This window comes from Rhea americana, unplaced genomic scaffold, assembly GCF_003343005.1.
Source record: "Rhea americana isolate MKP2758 unplaced genomic scaffold, rheAme1 scaffold_405, whole genome shotgun sequence".
NCBI classification, from domain to species: Eukaryota; Metazoa; Chordata; class Aves; order Rheiformes; family Rheidae; genus Rhea; species Rhea americana.
The window spans coordinates 320,315-343,976 of NW_028186541.1; the positions used below are offsets into that span (position 1 = coordinate 320,315).

Here is a 23,662-nt window from a genome sequence, read left to right on the forward strand (position 1 = left end):
CCCCCCGCCCCGTGCAGAGGCTTCTGCCGCCGGTGGGGGGTTTTTAGCGGGTCTCCCCTCCCCGTGCCCACGTACACCGCGGAGGCCAGCCCGAAAGGCGGGTTTATTCCCGCCGCGAGCCGCCCGCTCCGCGGGCAGGGAGAGTCGCGTTGCTGAGCGGCAGCACCAGCCCGTTTTCAGACGAGCGTTGATCAGCAGACCTGCTCGAGGCTCTTAGTTTAGTAGCAGCGTCCAGTCTGATTTCACATCCCTGTAGCAGAGCTGAATCAGGATGACAAACTTCGGTTGACTCTGTTTTCTTTGTTATTGCTTGTAACCTGTCCTTCATGTGTTCCAGAGTTTGTTTTAATTTAGCTGTCTGTTTGCGGTTGAGAGGTTAAGGTGAATGTTAGATTCTAGAGGAGTTACTGTGCTTAAAAAGAACTAAAATACTTATATTCTTATTTGCTATGCCTAATCTGAAATTCGATATGTGTTTTCAAGTAACACCTATCACAGTGTTATTTCTTGAACGTTTGGGTATCCTCTTTTTTTCTGCTTAAGATGGCTTAAGCCTGGTTGATATTCAGTCTGTGGCAATTTGTGGTTGATTCAGGGGTCTTCTGAGGTGTGTGGAGGATCTCTAGTTCATGTGTTTTCTGATTGTCCCCACTTACATGTTAAAATATGTGTACGGGTGCCCTTTCAGAAATACTTGCTACCTCATCAACAGGAGCAACTGTCTTACCATGCTTGGAAGTTTAAATTGTAGCTTRCTAGGGAGACTAAGAAAAAGGTTAGAAATATAAAGTGATGAGCCTATAAATAGGATTAATTAAACTATCAGTCACCACCTCCATGAATGTCATGGTTGTGCCAGCCAAGGCTCAAAACTGATTTAATCTTGTGCCTCCTTGAAAAGGTAGTTAGAAAAGCCAAAACTCAACATGGAAAAGTAACTTTCTTTTCTGCTTTAATCCAATAAACCTTTCTCCTACCATCTACTGTCCTTTCCTCTCTTTCGTGTCCTCTTTGCTGTTTATAGTAACTTCACAGCTAAAGAGAAATATGCTGGCAATATATGACTTTTGAAATATGCATTCTGCTGATTTTTTTTTATTGACTATTCAAGATGTGACTGTATTTTTTTTCTTAAAATTATTTTCTAACAAGGCTATGTTTCCTGCCGCATCATAGTTTTTTGAAAAAATTCTTTTAGGTGATATCCCTTTATTCTTGTAAGCAAGGTCTCACTATTTTTCTAGTTTCTCTTTTGGTAGTATTTTCATCATACTGTAAAGTAAGTGACTTAGAATGGTATATGGCTGCAACCCCTAAATCACAGTTGCTGTAAGGAGTATTYCATGTGTTGTGAGGACAGCTAGCTTAATTAAGAGTCTGTGTGTGTTACTTTCTTGGTTATACCTCTTGGCTGTGATGGTCTTTGCTAGGGATAGCTTCTGCACCTGCTCAAAACAGAGGTTGCAGAAGGAAAGCAGAAAAAAGCCTAAAATGCATTCCATCTCTATAAAAGGAAGCAAAAGAGAAAGTCTTCTACAGGGCTTATATTACTACTATCTGTGCCTRCAGTCCCCTTTGCTCTCCCCTCCGGTTTTGGAAGGGATGTAGCCACCAAGGTTCAAAAGCGCACATGTGATGGCAATACTTCAAATGAAGTGATCTTGATTGCTGGTCCGGAACCATTTAACAGAGATCACTAACACCCCCATTTTTCTATTTGGGGTGGCTGACAAATGCATCTTCCTACTCAAAGCCAAAAATACAAAGATGAGAGAGCAGGAGTACAAGTTACCATTAGAACAAAAGTTACATAAAGTGCAATAAACTCAGTCTCCAAGACGTAGTTTTTCTTGTTCTGCACTAAACTTTTTGCCGTCTTCAGTAGGAGTGCATATGTAGGGGTGAGAACACCTTTTCTTTTCTTTTTTAATAATAATCTGTCATTTCTTTATTTTTTCCGCACAAGCTATTTGTGTTCCCCTCTGCATATTAAAATACATTATTTTTCTGTTATTTTACATCATTCTAACTAGTGGAGTGTGGTTGCTTCCAGGTACATTAAGGTCAGGGTAAGATACTGGAGATGTTGATACTGAGATTAATAGAATATCGCCATATAATAATTCTGTAGAGTTGATTCCAGCAAGTTCCACTCCATCTGTTTATAGATATCTGGATGTAAGCTCAAACACACAAATACATCTCTTGAATCCTGTCTGTTTTTAAAACTCTTATAAGCCATTCAAAATGTGGTCACATTTTTCTAATCGAAGTAAAATTTTGGAGGTGGAAGTGTGGGGAATATACTATCAACTTCTTCCCTCCAAATCTATCATATCCCGAATATGTTATTTAATATTTGGTTCACCCTATGTATTGATGCTTGTGCTGTTTCTTTTGTGAGACTGTATCAAAGCAAAATATATTTCCCTGTCAGGACACTTCTCTTGACCTTCAGATAGTCAGTAGATAAATGTGGGATTAATTATTGAATCATTTTAATTCCTATTTACTGAGACAACTTGGAAGTATTTTTTAATATAKTCTTTTCATGACCTATACTGTTTAGGTGTCTTTTCTTTTTTTCTTTTCTTTTCATTTTTTTTTGGATGTTCAGTTAAAGATACAGTAGTATTCAGTAGGTTTCCTTGGTGCAGATAGAATATACTTAACCAGAAAAATACAAGATTCACGAGAGGGATCATTTACTGCTGAAATGGAATTGGTACATCTGTAATCCTGATTCCCATTTGTCTTGCTACATGTTTGGAATCTCCAGAAATGTCCAGAATATTTGCATGAAAAGTTAAGCCTGAATAGAATAGGTGGGATAAGGCTTTCCTGGGAATATTGACAGCTTTAACAGTTTTCAGTATATAAAGAATTGCTGAACCAGTTGAAGTTTTAAAGAATTTGCATATTCCATTGTTACTGTGTTAGCTATAAAGCAGCATGGAATCCTGATTGTATCAGGATTGATCAGAATATTTCTGTCTGTCGTCTGTCTTTCAACATCACTCGTAACTATGAGGCTGGCTGCAGACGGAGCCTCTTGCCCTGATAYCTTGTTTTACTTTGTGAAAATTAAGAACCTAATGTACAAAGAGCAGCAACCTGTGTTCTTTCTGCAGAAACAGATGTGTGTTTTCATTTGTGTCTTTCGTAGTGTCTGATTTACAACAATTCTGAAAATAAGGGATCTCACTTAATTGCCTGAAAATACAAGCCTGACACAGCCTCTAAGACAGTTTGTGATTGCTGCACTCACCTCTGTCCTTGGGCTGTCTCAGGCAGTAGTGGAGACTGTAGCCTTTTTTTTTCTTCCTCTCTTCCCTCAGTTTGTCTTCTAAAACCATGTCTGATAGACCCCTCACAGTACTAGAGCCCTTCTGTGTTCTAGCTGAAAGAATGGAATAAAATTCCCAAGTTAAAGATGAGAGAAAACATAGATGTGCAAACTGAATAGCTAAGAATAAGTCCCTCAAAAGTTAATGCCAAAGGTGGAGACGCTGAACTTCTTAGATATAGACCATATACAGCTCTCCTTTGGCAGGCCACTATGTTAGTCCTTCAAAAGGTTGTTTGTGGGTGGTGAATATTGATATGAGATTCCTCTGTGTTTGTATTTAAGTGTGGTATATTCAGATCAGAGAAGTTGGCATGGTGGTTGAAAGACAGAGCAGTGCTCTCGTGTCTGGCAGTGGTCAGCACCACGTTCTTTAGAGGAAGGTGGAAGAAGACTGGGCAGCTGCTGGTTGCCCACAAGCGAAGTTCTTTCTGACCTCTATCAGTTGGTGGTCAGCCTATGCCCTAAAGCATGAGGTTTTATTTAATTTCTGACTCTTAAAATATTTTAAAGTGTTACTTCGGATGTTTTTTGTTTTGTTTATGAATGTCTAGTGTGCCAGTGATGACTGTATATGTGAATTTCTACAGAGAGTTTTTCCTGATTGAGTGTCCTGTTTTCTAGGAGTAAGCAAGTGTGTGACTTGTGGTCTCTATTTACATTGTATACCTTTCTTTGGTGTTATTTAATATGAGCAGTTTGAATATGTATAGATATAGCTCTTTTGYTTTTAAAGCATCTCTTACTATTAGTAAAATTACAATGTAATCTGAAAACAAATGATGTCTGTGCTAAGATGGAAATTCTTACTAGGAACAAAACTCAGTATTGTCTATTTTTAAAACTACCGAATTGTTCTATGTAGTATTGTCATATAAATTAACACTTAATACAAGATTGTTTATTTATTCTATTTTTAATCTCATATAGATGGTTTCATCCAAATATTACTGGGGTGGAGGCAGAAAACCTACTGTTAACAAGAGGAGTTGATGGCAGTTTTCTGGCACGGCCCAGCAAAAGTAACCCAGGAGACTTTACACTCTCTGTTAGGTAAGTTTACGTATTTTTTTTGTCTTTCACTGCAGATTGATAAGGTTTTCCCTTTGATACAGTTTTATAGGAAACAATTGGAAATGAAATACTTGTGATGGGAGCATTTCTTCAYCTCTTAGTTTGTTCACCTTTTCTTTTTCTCCTGAGGAGGATCCCGAATACTTTTACACATCTTGGGAAACCGCAGTGTAGAGGGTACTGGCTTCTGATTCTGGAGACGGCCAGGAAAGCTCGGGGAAGCCAAAGCAGATTCATAATTGCATTCCTTTATACCATTTAAAAATCCATTTGGTAACCATCTAAAAGTAGCAGAGATCTGAATTACTGGTCAAGTACTCGCAAGGAAATGTTCTTCAGACTGTGTTCTTATAGGGAAAGTCAGCAAGTTTTTAAGGGCAACTCCAGTGCTATTTCAGCTTCCCAAACAGGCCTCTTGCTACTCTGTGTGCAGTGGTGGGGAAGGGAAAGGAGAGTGAGAGGAAGTGGGTAAGAGAAAAGAGAAAAATAGGATTGGTGATCAGAATAATGTTGCTTGGATGCCTTTGAGATAATGGACGTTGTTTAACAGAAAGAGATTCTTTCAGAGAGTTTTTCTTCATTWATGGTAGAGAATTTAGGAGTACAAATGGCTTACATTAGCCAATGACAATTATTTATTAAAGGATAGATGTTAGTGTGAATTTTTTGGTATCTGTGTAAGTCCTTAGAAAAACTTGTAAGGGGTTAGGTTCTGTGGATTTGGCTACTGGGGTCTATTTAGTATTTAAGTTGCTGAAAAGGCGTTAGTAGAGAGATTTGAAATCAACACTGTAAAAGGGAAAGCAGCAAACAAGCTCTAACAGGGTGTCTTGGAATGCTGAAGACTTCTCCCAGCCTTGTGTTTGTGTATGCATTTCTTGGGAGATCTGGAGGATTTCTATTGGAGACTGAATCCACAGAGCTTTCACTGGCTTAGAGCATCCCTTCATTATGGGAATTCAGTTTTCATCCACTCTTTACTGACTGTTGAGACAGCCACTTTCCCTTCTTGCAAGCCACTGAAATGTGGCTGAAGCACACTCAGATGTTCAGTTGCTTRGTTATGCTGCAATATTTCAGCTGGAAAGTGATATAAAATGTAAGTATGGGTTTCTTCAACTTGGACAACAAAACACTAAATGTAGAAGTAATTGACTGGAAATCAACTGACTTATATGATTTTATTTATTAATTAATTTATTGTCTTTGTTTCAAATATTAGACGAACTGGAGCTGTCACCCACATCAAGATCCAGAACACAGGGGACTACTATGATCTCTATGGAGGAGAGAAGTTTGCTACACTGGCTGAGTTAGTCCAGTATTATATGGAACATCATGGGCAGCTCAAAGAAAAGAATGGAGATGTTATAGAGTTGAAATATCCACTGAACTGTGCTGACCCTACATCTGAAAGGTCAGAGAAATAGTGGTGAAAACCCCAGWGTCCATGCATTGCTTACCAAATGCAGGAGTTATCACTGTTAACAAAAAAACTGCTTCTCTTTGATGAAAAGGTAGTCCTATCTTAYACTACAACTAGTCCCACGGTTTCAGTGAGATTACTTGCCAAGTAGACTAATAAATATGATTGAAGGTGAAAGCATCTATTCTGAAGAAAATCGATCTGGAAGCCTTCGTCCTGGCATGATATAGTACTAGAAAAGAAGTTCCCTTGATTTTTATTGGGAGAATGTTTTATGGTTCTCTCAGTGCTTCTGGAAGTCCTTAAGTACTGCAGGAAATTCCCAGGTATAGTTCTAGGCATAACTTTATACACCTTTTCTGGCAGAAGGCATGCGTATGAGTAAATGATAAATGCAAATGTTTGACTGCAAACTCTTGTTTTTCGGAACATGGATGATAAGAGAAATCTGAGACTTCTGGCATATATTGAGGGAGTACATGTCAGAAATAARCTTCTATGGCCAGTAGATGTCAGTTTATTCCCAGAAATGAAAAAGCTAGGAAAAACATTAGAACAAGTTCCCTCACTCCTCAGAATAGCTTTTATTTAGCACTAGCAAGGAATGTTCTCTGCTAACAAAAGATAATGTTGAACTCAATGAAAGTGCATGGTGTGAGAAGTGGCAGAAACAATGAAAAATTTTTTCTTTCGGTAAATGAAACTGATTTGACCTTCCTTCAGTAATTATCTGAGTCTTTCCTGAAACCTTCGGGGATTATTGCCTTTCTAGCCATGTTTCTAGAAGAATTGAGACTTAAGAATATCCTTTCCAGTTCTGAATATGATGGAAGGGTGAGGTCTCAAAGATACTAAGTTCTCACAGGTTTCTTGGGAAAGGACATCTCAGTGAAGGAAGTGGAACAACAGTAAATGCCTTGACTGAGGAAAAGGCTGCCGTGTAAACTCACGCTTGCTAGATACCAGAGAATCCGTTTAGATTGTTTTAGAGGACCTAAACCGAAACTTTATTTGAAGCTTGCATGAAAAGCAAATTTTGGTGCTTAGAGAAGTGTTTGTTGTGAACCATTTCTGTAATCGCATGTGTTCATGCCTGTGTACTTCCAAGACTCCTTTTGTCTTTTGATTTTTTTTTTTTTAATTTATTTATTTGTACACTGGGAAGTTTTCTGTAGACCTGGACACTACTTCAGTCTGCAATCTAGTTCGAGGGTTTTAGGTTATAATAACTGTTTAGACTGCATGGATTCAGTCATGGCTAGAATGACAAATAAGAATATCCTGACAGAAGTACCTGTCTGCTTCTTATTATGTTTGAAGGTGGTTTCATGGGCATCTTTCTGGAAGAGAAGCTGAAAAACTATTAACAGAAAAAGGAAAACATGGAAGCTTTCTTGTGCGTGAAAGTCAAAGCCACCCTGGGGACTTTGTTCTATCTGTCCGGACAGGAGATGATAAAGGAGAGAGTAATGATGGGAAATCTAAAGTGACGCATGTCATGATTCACTGCCAGGTATGATGAAGCAGGAGCTTCTTTAATAGTACTACTTCTATGGGCTTTATATTGTAACAGGAGGTCCATTCTACACTGCTTATGTATTCAAGGAGTTGAATAAGTTTCCCCATGGTACTGTGTGCGCTATACGTCGTCTGTTGGATCAGATCAACTAGTTTGATAGTTTCAACATTCAATTAGTGCTTTATTTTTGACTGCTTGCCTAACTGAATCATGTCATGCTACACCATGCTGTCAAGTACTTTCTAATAGATTTAACTGTGATTGCATCAGAAGTCTGTCTCTAATCCTCTGCTGATGGAGCCCTTCATGTTCGTGAATCTTCTTAAGCAGGTTGCAGTCTTTTGGATAAATCATATAAAAATAGCAGTAATTGGACAAATAGAGATCCGAGTATGTCTGTTTCTCTGTCGTTTTCACAATGTCTCTCTTGATAGATGAGTAACATTCAGTAAATATTTTGAGTATTTAATCCAAGGAACATTTTAAATCAAAAACTTGAATTTAATAGAGGTTAGTTCTCTATTTAAGTACTATTACATTATAGTCTTCTGATTGTCATATGTGCCCAGGGTTTGCTGTTAAGTAACAAAATCTGTGTACTTTTTTCCTTTTAGAATAAAAAATGTTGCAGCAACTTCATTACTTAAAAACAGCTAAAATACAATAACAGAGGATTTAGAGATGGAATTGGCTAACTAAGACTTTAAAACTGTCACTGCTAGATTTTTTTCCAGGAATGTGGAGGCAGTAGGAAAGAAACTGTTTTGTACAATGTGGGTGTAGAAGGGGCCTTAAGATGTCATGTAATCTGCCTTACCAAGTCTGTCCAGTTCTACATGAAGGCAAATTATTCCTTTGAGAAATAGCTTCACATTTCAGTGTGCTTTGTTTGTATGATAACCTTTCAAGAAAACCTTTCCTTGATTTGTAGGTAACTATCATTAGCCTTTATGAGACTGAGGAAAATAACATTCCTTTACTTCCTTGGGATGGTACCAGCCAATACCAGCCTTTCAGGACCTGGTGATAGACTGTTTTAGGAATTTGAATCCATTTTCAAAGTTAGTTTCTGGATTCTAATGATGTAGCTCAGATAGTCTGCTTGATGACTTAACCTATTTTCAGAAGGAAACAGCTCTCAAGGAGGCAGATAAAGTGATTTTCACTACGGATGGCAATCGTTTTTGTCACCTAAGTGTGTGTGCCTGTGCAAGCATTTCTTGTTGTCTTTTTATTAAAATTCTAAYGTTCCCTAGTGGAAGGGCCTTACTAGATTTATGTACATACGTTTTTGAAAGAAATTTTCTCATGTGTTGCATAGCCCGAAGATATTAGTGTAGACTTCATCATAAGAAGTGCATTTGTTTTGATGACTGAGCATCTGTCTTTCAAGGATCTAAAATATGATGTTGGTGGAGGGGAGAAATTTGACTCTCTGACAGATCTAGTGGAACATTATAAGAAGAACCCCATGGTAGAAACTTTGGGCACAGTATTGCAACTCAAACAGGTGAGTGAATGGAGAAAATACCACTAAATTTTGTTACCTTCAGCATGTGCTGTTGAGGAAGTGCAGTTTTTTCCATGTGTTCTATGAGATATTTTCTTTTTCCTAATGCAAAAATGAAGAAATAAACTTTGTGAAACTGGATGGCAAAGTCAATTAAATCTAAACTGGTACAATTATTTAGCTGCTTGTAAAGAATACTCTTGTGTTTGTGTGTATAGAACTTCTCTTGGCTTCATCGTGGCCCAAAGGATTGCAAGAGTAGTCCAGAGATGAGAAAACTTAATGCAATGAAGAAGCTTTAGATAAAGCAATTRTTCCCTTCTCCCTTCCCCCTCTTTGCATGACTTGTAAGATTTCGAAGGCCAAATGGATACTTGGATCTTAGAATTTTGTGTTACCTATATAAAATATACTTAATGTAGGGCTGTACAATGCATTTGTTTTAACCRTCTTCTTGCAGTTGTCATTGGTATATCATTATTTAATATTTTGTACCTTTCTTAGCCTTTGAACACCACCCGTATTAATGCTGCAGAGATTGAAAGCAGAGTGCGAGARCTGAGCAAGCTAGCAGAGACTACAGATAAAGTAAAGCAGGGCTTCTGGGAAGAATTTGAGGTACTTTATTACATTTAAATGTTATTAATACTGGTGAATTTCTCCACTACTAAAAAGCTAGTTTTATTACTGCCTTTCCAATAGTATCTCCCAATCACTTCAAATCCCTGTCCTTGTCATGTGTCCTTTTCATGTGTCAGGTACAGCTCATGTTAAAATCTAGCAGTTCTAATCTTGTGCCTGCTTACTGAATGGTTGAAATATTTGCATTCTTTTTTTCTCTGAGAGGTATCCAGGTTCTGCTGTTTGTTCCGTACCTAAGCATGATTCCTCCTATATTTTTTCCCCATTCTGAGGGAGCCTGCAGTACAGCTGTCATCATATCTGGCCCACCAGGATAATTAATTAGGCACATTCCTGGCTGCCTTTTCTCCATGTGGACAGGAGGAAGTCTGGAGGCAACAGCCTATTTCTAGCTTCCATCAYGCAGACCTGGGTACCAGTGCAATAGCAGTATCCGATGCAGCTGGACCATGTCAGATTTATTACTCTTAGAAGGTGAATTACWTTGTGCTCTCTCTTGCATATCTTAGTGCAGAGGGCCAGTTTGGTATGTGGTGTGCTGTTTTTTGGAGGGTGCATACCATTGCTTTAAGAAAACTTCAGTGAGATTTCTCAGTCAATAGATACTCTTGCCTTAATTTTGTGGCTTCTTTAATAGMCATTTTTGCTGCTCTTAAAAGTATTTTGAAGAGGGTAGCCTCACAAGTGACCTCTGAGATTTAAAAAAACATTGATTATATGTATTCCTTGGGCTCCTGGGGATTTATTTTTGTTTTGGTTGAAAGTTTCATTTGACTGCAGCCAAAACTTCATTCTCTTTCCASAGAGTATTCCTTTTCTGTTCTGCATACCTCTTATGTGTTTAACATAGCTGTTCTGGCACAGTTTTYCAGTCCTTTGAAGCCCTGATGACTTCAGGGAGCACTTACGTTTGAAGAAAAATACAACTGAAACTGGTAATTTCTCAAGTAGTGAAAACTAATTGGGGATAATAGAATCCAAACTACTTGAGTCTTCTCTGAGGCCTAACCCTTCTCTGAYAACTGGAATGACTTAACAGCTGCATGCAAATGATGATCATAACGAGAAGGTTTAGAAATGATATAAACTGGCCCATTATATTTAAGATGCACGAAATTTCCATAGGGGAATGTGGAAGTCCACCAGCAGATGGCAGCAGGAAATTGGGAAGTCCTGTGATATAAGCTCCATCATAAAGAGGCTGTTTTTGGCTATGTAATGCAATTTTTTATAAAAAACCTACTTGAATAGTGATGGATTTGCAAAGAGACAGTCCAAAGAAACTCTCTTCTGCTCAGACATATTCAGTAGCTCAGTGTACTTTCCAACCTGCTCTGTGACTGTTTTGGAAGGGCGAGTGGGGGAAATAAAACCATGAAARGCAAGGATTTTACCAAAGAGGTAACAAATTTCTCAACAAATATGGATGTACTACAAGACGGTGGCGTGATGGGGATGTGGAAAGACATAAAATAAGAATTCTACTTCCTGTTCTTTGAAATAGTTTGTTCTCCTAATCTACTGCCTTCGAAGTCTGAAATGGCTAGAATACCCCTCCTCAGTGAGCAAGGAGCAGGAAAGCCCAAGATAAACACAGCTGGTAAATCAAAAACAACACCTTAAGCTGATTGGTTTAAATTGGTAGCAGTTGGCTTCTTGAGAACTGCCATGGTGTGATTTGTGTTAGGTTGCTAACCTGGGGTGCTCGAGTCACATGTGGATTGTAGGTAGGTGAAGTTTGGCCCAAGTCTGCTGAACAGTCAGAATCTCAAGTGGAGGTGGAAGCCAGCAGAGGCTACTGTGGTCATTACTAAGGTCTTAGGGCTCTGTTTGTTAAACCTACTAAGCAGTAAAGTGGTGGATTCTTTGTGGAGCAGTTCTCATTTATTGCTTGTGAACCCWTCCTGGAGGTAAAGTGGCCTGAGCCCTTCAATTGCCTCTCTTGCAATGTGTGAACTTTGATATATGGCCTGAAGGGTCAGGAAGAATAGCCATGCCTGCAATAATGGCCAAAACTTGCATTTGGGAATAACTGCTTTTTCTAGAGACTGTGATCAGTGGAGTATTTCATATCATGGTGTGCAATCTAGGTTGTGCCTGTGGTCCCTGAATGATATAGCCTGAACATGCAATGAACATGATTTTGCAAGTTAGCCAAGTAAAGTGTCTGTTAGCAAACCTCCCTGGAGACTCCATGCATACCTTGCTCTTATTCGGAGGGCATAAAAAGGAAAGAGTATTCCCAGTTGGCTTGCCCTAGTTATTGGTGCTGGCTCTCTAGAAGCCCAGTGAATTAATGATTTTTCTGGAGGGAAGCATTTAGGAATGGATTCTTGATTTTTTTTTCAAAAATGACTGAACTATTGCTTGGCGTTTATGCTTTCTTTTCTGGCTTGTGCTCTTTGCGGAATAAGCTTGTCCTGTAATGAATTTGTCGGTTGGTCCTTAGAAGCAAGGTGTTTTCCTGTCCTATAACTTTCCTGAGGACAAATATTTGCTAGCAAGCCAAAAGGCTTAGAGAAAGTAATTGTAAGAGATGAAAGATTCTTATTGTAAGACATCCACTTTTCCTTTTGCTACTGTTAGTGAGTACAGCACTAATCTTTAACTTACAATATGGTTTTTTTTTTTGGAGGAATGAAGCAGTCTCCTAGCAGTTTTAATGGCATGTTTGTCATTCACTTCAAGTTGAGCAATGGCTCTCAGTCTTGGGAGGAAGCGTGGAAGCAAACTCTGGGTTGTTCATGAAATTCTGCATGTGCTGTTTATGGTTTGACTGCCCAGACAGTAGTTATAAATTACTTGTCTTTAGGCATATTTAAGGATGTGCCTCTTGTCCTGTGAACCACTAGGCAGAAGTGTTGGCAGTCTTCTGTAATGCTTTTTGCTTCTGAAAAATGGCTGTTTGGTGAGTTTGATGCTTCACTAGTGTAGTAAAATACAGAACTATGTTTCAGATTTATTCTTGCATTATGCATATCTCTTAATGGACTTCTTACAAGTTGCTGCTGCACATGGATATCTCCTCAGGGATGCTCAAAGCAATAATAAACTGTATGAAGTGAAGATGTCTGAAGCTAGTGTTTCCACACACTTGTTTCCATTTTATAACCTGCAAACAGAACTTAGCTTTTGGTTCTTTTGCTTTGTGTTTCATTTGGCCAAGACCTCAGAGTGTCAAATTTTGATAATTTTTATAAAGGTTCTCAGTAATACTGGCTTAGCCAGGCATCTAAAAAAAAAAAAAACTCTTGTGAAGTGGCAGGAGGCAAGGTTACTGCAAAATGCTGTTTCACCCATGACTAGTAATAGCAGGCAGTGCTTTATGGAAATGTTTTCTGTCTTTACTTCACAGACATGAAATCTCTCAACTCTCCCGTGTATGGCTTTTGTTCTCCAGGGCCTTTGGTTTTCCTGGCTTTAGAAGGAACCTAATTGTCCAAGGTCACTACATGAGGCAGTAACAATAATGGAGACCAAAATAGAAGTGAGCAAATGTGCCTGATGTGCTCAAGCTTTAAAGCCAAAGTAATTCTGAAAGAATATTAAGGGTGGTAATAGCAAAAGGAACAGCTCCCTAAGTCTCATGATCTTTCTTTTAAAAAACAAAGACATGTAGTCTCTAGTCTGCTTAGCTGTGTTGCAAATAGGGAGATTTGCTACCAAGCAACACTGCCACGAAGTGTGGATTTGCTGTTGTYCCTGTCATGTTAATTGTGAATTGGACATAGAGAAGTTACGATCTTGTCGACAGGAGGAATCTCCATACTGATTTTCTTGTTCCTGTATTAGGATGATTTATATTGACTAACSCTGTTTGCAGTTACTTGAGCACTGGCATTATTTTGGGCATTTTATTTGTATTATCCATACCCTCAGAAATACTATAGCATTCCCATTTGGACTTTGGCCTTATTGATTTGACTAAGCCTATTGCTGAACAAGGAATCAAATTCTGCTCCCAAGTCTGTTGGCCTGTTCTCCTTAGTAAGCCAACTTCGTAGCATCTGTGTGTGTAATAAGAGTGACAAAACTTGGTTTCCTTCATTTTGTGAATTACTTCTTATTTGAAAGGTATAGCATAATTTACAAGTTCAAAGCACTGTTGCTACCCTCAGTGCTAATTTGCCTCTCTGGCTTTGTAGTGCCATCTGCATACTTTGATTGTTCTCATCCTACTGTTTTTTTTTTCTTTGTTTGTTTGTTTTTTAATGAAGGCGTAGACAAGTGTACCTTAATATTCTGTTTCTAACTGCTTAAGGACTTTTAAGTTTGCCTGATACTTAAATACAGTTGATTCTGTTGAGGTGCTTTTGGATTTTCTCTATCTCCTTCCTCTTTAGCTGCCTAGAGTTTGTCTGGCTGTGGCTTGCAAGTTGTTGTGGCACTGCTGTAACACAGCCTTTATAATCTTAGGGGATGTGGCTTTGGGACTTTTGAGCAGTGTTGCTACACACTTGCCTCATCTGAAGGAGAGGAAGGAGACTGCTGAATAAGGCCTAGAGGGATCTAGAACAGCTCAGGTAGAGAAGCTTGGCTTATAAAGGGCCTTACTCCTTTGCATACTGGCAATGATTTGAACATGTTAGTTACTAATCACAATCAATGATTAAAAAGCTAATGACAGTTCAGTGGGCAACTTTTAACCCCTTACCCTGCCTAATTCAGCAAGTAGGAGAAATGTGGCATTACTACTAACTTTTATGCTTAGTAGGAAAGATCTAGCGATAAATACTGTTTTAGGCCTGTTCTGTGGGATGCTGCTTGTGTTTTTTGATTTGCTATTTAGGGATCCCTTCCAGATAGCTAGACTTCTGAAGACAAAAATTTTGTTTCAATTCTTTGTAGGCTGTTCTGTCTTCCTTGTGCAGTGTTCTACAGCTAAAAGCTTTGTGGGACCAACTACTTGGATGGAACAATAGCATGAGAACTTTCTTGTTATAGTCAATGTGGTTTAAAGAAGCTTTGAATTCATAGGTATATTAGATGGAAAATAGCTTGCCTTGTCACTCATTCTGTTGTATCTAAGTCATGCCTTTTGATGCCTTGGAAAGAATGCTGTATTGAATTTGAATGGGGACACCCAAGATCTCTCTCCCAGATCACTGACAGGTATTATAATCACGTGTCAACTTTTCTGTGAGAAAGAATCACAGAAGGGATGGTGAAAGAGTCTTGTACCTCTCTTCTTTACTAATATATTGCTGCTTTTAATGAAACCAGTAATTTGTGCTGTTTTCATCTAGACTTTACAACAGCAAGAATGTAAACTTCTATATAGTCGTAAAGAAGGTCAGAGGCAAGAGAACAAAAACAAAAATAGATACAAAAACATTTTACCCTGTAAGTACTTTTTGTTTTGTTATAATGTATATCTTTTCTGCTTTTTGTGCTTTTCTGTTCCTTATTTTTTGTTGGCTGGTAAATACAGTGTTAATTAAGCACCAGCATGTTGTTGTATTTTGTCTCTTTAGTGATGACTTCCTCTTATGTTGTCAAATTAGTCCATACCATTTCCAATTTGTGCATGAATATGTGGTCTTTGTAGATACAGATATTTGGATTCCCTAATATTGTGTTTATCTTCAGCTTTCATATAAAGGCATCACATTCGTAAACTGTTATTCAGCAGATTGGAATGCTTAAATTTAAAGAGAATTAATTTATAGTACAAAACTGCATGGAATTAATCTAGCAGTATTTATAAGCTCATTTATATTGACCTAGTGCTTGGCTGTTCATGCCTTCATGAAGTACTAACTAAGGTGAATAAACATTTAGATGTTGTGATCCACTGGAAGCTTGTCTTGGAGAAGAGAGAAAAGGTTGAGTATTCTGACCACTATTTGAGTTTGACAACTTAGTTTCTGGCAATGGTATGAAATTACCCATCTGATGGGTATTTAAAAATAGCCATGTGTTCACAATCGTAGGATGCAACTACTTAACATATTTGTATATATTCTTCTAGTTGATCATACCAGAGTTGTTCTACATGATGGTGATCCAAATGAACCTGTTTCAGACTATATCAATGCTAATATTATTATGGTAAGTGTACCTATAGGAATCTCTTATTGACATAACCTGTATCTACTCTTCAGCATGCTCACCTGATTCCAGGTTAGTCTTTTTAATCTCATTTATCATCCTTTCTGAATTTTTTGTCTCTAGCCTGAATTTGAAACGAAGTGCAACAACTCAAAGCCAAAAAAAAGCTACATTGCTACTCAAGGCTGCCTACAGAATACAGTGAATGATTTTTGGAGAATGGTGTTCCAGGAGAATTCTCGAGTTATTGTTATGACAACAAAAGAAGTTGAAAGAGGAAAGGTAAAAACAAAACCTTAAATTGGCTTTTGGAAAAGTCATACATCTGAGTGCAAATAAGGACTAAACTGACTTAGTTGCACTGACGAGCTGAAAACTGAAAATCTGGTGAACTGCTGCTTTCCCTGAAGACCTGGTATGAAGGTGCGGAGTGTCCTCTTTTATTGGTGTCTGTGGGAACTGAGGATGCACTCCTGTCATGTCATTGGGTTTGCTCATTGAATTTTGGCTTCTGAATGTGAATGCAAAGGTATTCAGGGAATAAACCTGTGGAAAGATAAGTGTAGCTACGGRGACATTCAGCATCCTCTAAGGAGTTAGTTTCTTGTTCCTGTGACAAACTATTGCTATTTATTTTTAGCTTACTAAGCTGTTATAGACTTAATAAGGAAAAGTAGAATTGTGGSGTTTTATTACTATAAGAATGAATTTAAAGAGTATTCCTAAAAAAACTATAAAATAATAAGAAATCTGTTGCCTCAGATTCACCATGTTGAAATAATGTTTATTGGACTCTGCTAAAATGCAATTCTCCCTTCTGACTTTACTTTCCTTGCTTGATTTGATAACATTCCTATGTGTTGAGTTAGCAATTTGGGTTGTAACTCCATCTAGTTAAGAATCCCTCAAGCAGGCATGATTCTGCACTTCTATTCCTAAAGTCAGGTGCTTTGTCTCTAACTGCCCTGCTCTGCATKAACACAGCTGCTTGTTCAGCCTCAGTAATCTGAGCCCCTTGTGAACTGCTCTGGCAATATTCACTGCTTTGAAGGAGGAAATTTTCCTACAATGATGTATTCCAAGAACCTCTCTTTTACCTTTTAAATATGGAGATCTTGCCTATTCACTGTCCTCTGGCAAATATGAGGCTGTTTTGTTTCTGGATTCTAATGGCATATGGCAAAAGAAAATACAATGACAGGAAATAGTTGATTATTAGTATTCTGGCAATGATTACATTCCGCTTTCTGTATATAGTAGTTTTATCTTGCTTTGGAATGTGTTGTGGTGTGTGGGGTTTTTTTGTAAACTTTCTGTTCTTATTTTAACTTTCTCTCCTTTTTTCACATACTGCTGTTCACCTTTTTCACTAATATGATAGACCTGTCTGTGAGTGGAAAGCTGTTATCTTATTAAATGAGTGTCGCTTTTGAAAAAATCAGAGGTGAAGGTATAGCTCATGATTTACTGCAGATGACTGATAATTGTGGAGGCCCCTTACTTCTGTGAAGGACAAGAGTCTTTSTGTGCAGAAGACGAATATTAGTAGATCTTATGGGCTTCTATTCCTCATCTAGTTATCAAAACTGCTATTGCTGATGTTTATAAAAACCATGGACTCTTGTGGGTTTTCTAGATACAATGGACTTGCGCCTATTCATTGCTTTTTGTGAAAGGATCTTCAAAGTACTTGATTCTGTTTGCTTCCTAAGAGTACACTAAAGGAAGAAGCTACYCCTTTTCAGTGACCTTCTTCTTAGATCTCTGTGTTGGAAGAAGAGAAATTTTGAGATTGCTTTGGAAGGCTTGACTTGAATACACTTTTGTATAACCTTCTGAATGGGCCATGTTCCTCTGCAGTTTCTCTATGATTCTTTCCAAATTTTACAAGCCTATATGTAGCTCTATATGTAATGCTTTAATGTTTGATTACTTATTTAGTGCTGCATGCATTATTTTTATATATATATATTTTTTTCCTTGGTGCCTGTTTCAGTTCTTCAAAAATTGCAAATAACGGTCCGAGTCTTGGTATAAAATAAAAGCTTTTTTATCTCAGGCCAAGGTGCTTTTCAGGTCTTCAGGAAAGAGAGAAACCCCTGGATCAGAGATGATTTCATGAACACGTTTCCTAAGGAAGTGAGGAACTATGAAACATCTCAGATCTGCATAGAACTCTGAACATGCCTTAAAATGCAGTGTAGAAGAAGCAAACAAATACTTACAAATTAAAATAACGGTGTTTCGGAGGCAGTCCATTGAGCTCATCATATATGCATTCTCTGAATCAGACTAATGCTTGTTTTAACATTGCATGTTACTGCTGAGACTTATTTATAGTGACAACTACTCTTGTGTTCAGAGTTCTGTATTGAAACTGCAAGTTATATTAACATACACTAAGATCAACATTTTGTTTAGCTTATACCCTATCAGGGAGGTGAAGGAAGAGGGCAAAAGTAACAAAAAAAGCATCTTGTTGCCTAAGCAGGCTGGAAAGCGTGTGTTCAAGCCTCTTTTTTAAGTTGTTTTCTGTTGGCAGTAGAAACTTTATTGTTGCTATATTTTCATGTTTGTAGTTACTAGTGCATATTCATGAGAAATGTTTCTCCACAGTACTTGGTGTTTGGTCTGCATTTGCACTTGCTAGAAGCTGTGTCTATATACTGTAATTTCTCATCCAGATACTAGCATTGCAGTCATAGTTTAACAGGATTCACTCTTTCCTGAGCTTTCATGGGAACCGAATAAAAGCAGTGAACTTGCTCTTTGGTGTGTGTAATATATCCCTGGCCAAAAATAATCTTCAGAGAGAAGTAACACACAAAAAGCTCTAAGCTTCTAAAGCTACAAATGCATTAGGCTTCATTCTTCTTGTAGGGAGCAAAATTTTCTTGTGTAGTGGCTGAATTGGAGAGCTAGGGTTAGCCCTTTTTGCTCCAATTCTAAATGACAGACTTCCAAGTTTCATGTATGCTAAAAATGATTTATGCCTTTGACTTGTATTTATTCTGCCATCTGTTAGAGTTTGATTATAGAACAGTTTGTAAGGCTGTTGCATTCCACTGGAAATTCTSAGTATTTTGAAACCAATATTCAGTGGAGACATAAGTAACTGTATCCTAGTCCTGTATTTTTGAAACTATTAAGGATAAGCAGGGATTAAGATTGTCATGAAAGCTGTTAAGAGGGGAGATTGCCTGTACTTTTTTGTCTCAAATCATCTAGTGTGAGTGTATGTGTTTTCGTTATGAGGAAAAGAAACTTTCCCTTGAAGGTACTTTTACTAGCATCAACTGGCCAAAGCATTGTCTTCTACCTATTCAGAAATAAACGCCTCAAATTTGTATGTTAACTAGTTCATAAAGCAGCCTTACCTCTTGCTAATTACTTTTTTATTTTGAATCTTGCAGAGTAAGTGTGTCAAGTACTGGCCTGACGAATATTCGCTAAAGGAGTATGGTGTTATGCGTGTTAGGAATGTTAAGGAGAGTGCAGCACATGATTACACGCTAAGAGAACTCAAGCTTTCTAAAGTTGGGCAAGTAAGTATATTAGTAACTTCATCCTTTTAATTCAGCTTGCAAATCAAGAATAAATGTCAGAAATTGACAGTTTCTTTTCAATAAAAGCACTAAGAGTATAATAAATAGAGCCTTATCCCTTTCTTTGAAGTTCCAGATTTAGTTCCAGATGTTTTGTCATTGAAATAATTGAAAATTAATATATGTAAGCACTTTTTGGTAGAAGACGATGCATGCCTGCAGAACTTTGAGGAAATCTGGAAAGAGGGATGATACTGCTCTTAAGTACAGATCACATTTCAGTCTAGCTGGGCCCTTACTGGTGCCCTTTGGAGGAAGTATTTGTCTTGTATTCTTATTAATCAGGGCACCTTTTGTCTACCTCTGAAGAACAGCAAGGCCCCTAGATCAGTCCTGTTTGCTGTTGTGTTTCCAGGTTCTGTAGATTTTATTTTATTGCTTATTTATTTATTTATTTATTGCTCTACTTCCCCTGAAACTATACCACCTTTTTCTTGTCAAAAGCCTGTAATATAGGCAGTGGCACATAAAGGTAGGCTTAAATTGTGGCATGATGGTAAGAGAGAGAACAGTAGTACAGTGTATGGAGCTTATTTGACTTATTGAATACGTTAAGTGAAAAATAAACTGATTGTATATGGGTCCAGTGTCTAGGAAGAGTTCTTTAAGTTCAGGATTTGAAAGAAGAAGGAATCAGCAAACTAATGAGGTAAGGAATGCTTTGGATGAGAGTGCAGAAGTAATTGTGAAAGAAAAAAAACAAGTGGGATGTATCAAGTGATATTTCTGTGAGATGAAACTGAGTGGGAAGAAGTATGCAAGATAAGTTGTGGTAAGAATTACAGTATGTAAGTTGTTAGATGAAGGACGCTGTTAGTTAACCTCAGACAGAACCTTACCATGGCTTTTGACAATGAGGACAGAGATACTGTTGGAAACAACTGTATTAGAAAAAGGGGGAGATAAGGAAGCAGGCAATGCGACCAACTTGTCAGACCAGGAAGGTCAGACTTTTAAAGGGAGATGCGATACTACAGATATGGAGGAGAAGGTTGGATATATCATATTCTAGTCTGAGTCAACTTTTCCAAATAAATTCTTTCTGGATTTTGATCTGAAGGATTGCTTTCTTTCACATGTTGGCATCTTCCTTCTAGGGAAACACAGAGAGAACAGTCTGGCAGTATCACTTCAGAACCTGGCCTGATCATGGAGTCCCAAGTGACCCTGGTGGTGTACTAGACTTTCTAGAGGAGGTACACCACAAGCAGGAAAGCATTTCTGATGCAGGGCCAGTTGTGGTCCACTGCAGGTACAGTGCTGCACTGTGCAGCCCCCTTCTGTGGGGTTCTATTGGGCTGTCTTTCCTGGGAAAGGAGGAGAAAAAAGCTGAAATCTTTAAAAGAAAGCAACTTTCCCCTTAGGCTACTTGAATTTTCATCTATCAAGCTCTTTTTGCTCTTTACATTTTGGGAAATGTTGCATTCTAGATAGGTGTCAAATGGTTACCTTTTAAGCAAGCTGTTTTTCAGAGCATTCATGCTGGTATGAATAAAAATTTTTGAGGCTGTATGAGAGGTGGTGTCAGCCTTGTCTAAATATATTCCAGGTACAAGATCATGGGAATTTGTCTCCCACCCCAACTGCTGCAACCGAGACATCACTCAGTCTCAGCATATAAATGAGACGCTTTTCATAAGGCAGGGAAGTGTTAGACTTGAATTTGTAGGCCTTTGGTTCAAGGATGTTAATAAACCATAATGTACAAGAAATGATGTTATGACTTCTTTCATGTAAGTTCTTTGGTCCATATGATCTCACCTGGTTTGACGCTTTAGCTGTAATCTGGAAGTTTAATGTATCTTAGTATTGGATGCTTGCTTGGACTAGGGTTTCAATGGCTATTCAGAAAGAACAATGTGTTTTTTGGTTTTTTTTCCTCTTCTGTTTTTACAGTGCTGGGATTGGCCGAACTGGGACTTTCATTGTGATTGATATTCTTATTGACATAATCAGAGAAAAAGGTAGGGTTCCCTTCACTTTTTCTTCYGGTGCATTGTATCAGCGTGACATCTGACCTTTGTCAATAAAGGAGTGTTGATAGGACAGAGGACTTCAGTGATACTATAAAGTGAGTGCTTGTCTGGTGTAAAAGGGGTCCTTGGTGACTCACTCCTCKTGATTCTAGTTGGAATCAAGTTGCTGAAACCCTGCTTCAGTTATTAAAGATAATGCAAGCTTCCAGCTGAGGTTTAGCCAGGAATTTGACTCTTCAAACAAACAAACAAGTAAATCATGCATAGGGATGTGATTGTCAGTATACTCCTATAAGTTGATGCAAGTAACTTATTTTTAACTTACTTTCAGAGAAGGGTATTGTATTTAAGTATCAGCTGCCATGCACACTAGCTAAACATGTATGTTCGGTTGGCTTGTATTTAAAGTTGTCTTGGAACAGTGTAAAGTGGTGCAGTTTTCTCCTCTGGAACAGCTTTACATGTTACATTACAGCTCTAAAAGCCTGTTTATTGGAGATCAAAGATGAGTGTGTTTGATCTTACCAACCTTGCTTATTGCAAGAGCATCTAAATATTTTGGAAGATGAGACCAATATCTCCCACAAGTAGAAAATTTACTTTACTGTTTTTAACATTATGATGATTCTTTTTAGGTGTGGACTGTGATATTGATGTTCCAAAGACCATTCAGATGGTGAGATCACAGCGATCAGGAATGGTTCAAACAGAAGCACAGTACAGATTTATTTACATGGCAGTACAGCACTACATTGAAACGCTACAACGCAGAATTGAAGAGGAGCAGGTATATTTGTCCTAAGTATGAAATGTTCATAGGAACACACCATTGGAGCACGGAGTAGAATTGTTCTTTTGCTGCCTGTGACTTTTGGAAGCATGGCTGCTGGCTGGAAAACCAAAGCAGCATGAAAATGCTGGTTCTGCAACTGGCTTGTAAACTATGTTCAGAGAAGTAAGCCTGTGTTTGAATTCACTGTGCTTAAGAATTACTCTGAAACTATTAGATGGAGTTGGAAAACTCTGAAATAAAGAACAATGTGCTTGGCCACTGGCAAAGGAAGAAAATCATTAGCATGAGAGGCTTTCCCATAGCTGCAGCTAGTACTGCTCTACCTTCCATGAAAATGCTTTGGTGTGTGGGATTCTGTCCTTCCTGTCTCCCAACTYCTGTGCCTCAGATCTCAAATGCCTTTAACATTGTCTGGTTTTCTGGGCAAAAAGAATACACAATAAGTCCTGTGAACTGATACAGAACCTTTTGCTCTGAGTTTTAGAGAGACTTCAAATCTGTCAAATGTATTTATAATGTGCAATAATCAAATTCAATTTGATCTAAGCCAAATTAGCTTAGCAATCTAAGCTAATCACTCTAATACCTATTTTGGGAGTCTAAAATTAAGTATTAATTAGTGGAAAGGTAAGTATATTGGGCTGAAAGATCATAAAGAATGAGTGTGGTGATCCTGCAGTGCAGTTTCAAAGGAAGAGAACAGTTAGAGGAGAGACTTGGTGTGGTAAGCCGAAGGAAGATTTTGGAATGGGTCATGGTAACAGGAATAGTGAGGTGGGTCTGTGGAAGTATCCTGTTGCACTCAAATTCTGTAATCTACAAAAGTTATGTAGTATTGTGATAAAGAACTGACTTTCTGCCTGCTGTTCTTTTTCATTCTCTGCYTCAGCCTCTGGTCTTCTTGAGACTTTTATCTTTTTGTTTTGAAAKTTCATTATCTTCCCTTCTGTGGCCGCCTTGCTGCTCGGAAGGAGATAAACGTGCAAGACTGGTCAGGCAAATGCTGGGAGCTGCATGTCTGTGATTAACATAGTGCTAGGCTGAGGTGTAATGCCTGCTTAGACTGAGTGTGTCAGCTCAGGTGAGGCACTCTCGTGTGGCTTCTGGCTGCTTTGGAGTGTGGCAGAGCTTCTTTTATATCTACATGAGCTAGATGCATCATTTTGTAGAGAAGATAGATTTTTTTCTTCCTTTCCCTAGGACAGCTGTTGTGTGCTCTGATGGTGATTAGACACAATGAAGAACAAGAAATCMCTCATGTTTAGTTTTTTCCTAGCTTTGTTGTCTCTCTTCGCCTTAGAGTGCCCTGAAATCTCTCTGTTTGTAGCTATGCAATGAAAGCCTTGTATCTGCTGCTTTTGAATATGATCTCTTTCAGCTGCTAACTGTCTCTTGACTGCTGTAATGTTTTGAATAGTATTTTTGATACTGAGTGAAGCAGTGTACTTCTCTTACAGTGATCAGGCTAAATTTAATTGCATTTCATCCTCTATTTTATTAGTAGCTCAGGAGGCACAAATATAAATTTCCTTAAACTGGAAACAGAATATTACTTTACCTTAGGAGATCTTGACCTGTATCTAGGGCTAGTGGCAATCATGGGAATAAAAAGGTACTCTTCAGACAAAAGCAATGTTTTGCAGTGGCTATAGGAAGTAGAGTCTTTGGGGAAAATGTGTGTGTGTGTGTGTGTGTGTATACATATACATACACACACACA

The 23,662-nt window shown here is 38.2% G+C and overlaps 1 protein-coding gene across 1 annotated transcript in view; it reads left to right on the forward strand.

Annotated features, from left to right (window-relative positions):
- PTPN11 (protein tyrosine phosphatase non-receptor type 11) overlaps positions 1-23,662 on the forward strand; it is a 32,141-nt gene that overhangs the window by 1,139 nt on the left and 7,340 nt on the right. Inside the window, exons 2-13 of the mRNA XM_085314484.1 lie at positions 4,243-4,399; positions 5,643-5,837; positions 7,167-7,359; positions 8,759-8,875; positions 9,380-9,493; positions 14,764-14,860; positions 15,489-15,568; positions 15,692-15,850; positions 18,982-19,113; positions 20,271-20,425; positions 21,070-21,137; positions 21,785-21,936. Of these exons, the coding sequence (XP_085170610.1) occupies positions 4,243-4,399; positions 5,643-5,837; positions 7,167-7,359; positions 8,759-8,875; positions 9,380-9,493; positions 14,764-14,860; positions 15,489-15,568; positions 15,692-15,850; positions 18,982-19,113; positions 20,271-20,425; positions 21,070-21,137; positions 21,785-21,936 (1,619 nt within the window). The remainder of the gene's footprint in view (positions 1-4,242; positions 4,400-5,642; positions 5,838-7,166; positions 7,360-8,758; positions 8,876-9,379; positions 9,494-14,763; positions 14,861-15,488; positions 15,569-15,691; positions 15,851-18,981; positions 19,114-20,270; positions 20,426-21,069; positions 21,138-21,784; positions 21,937-23,662) is intronic.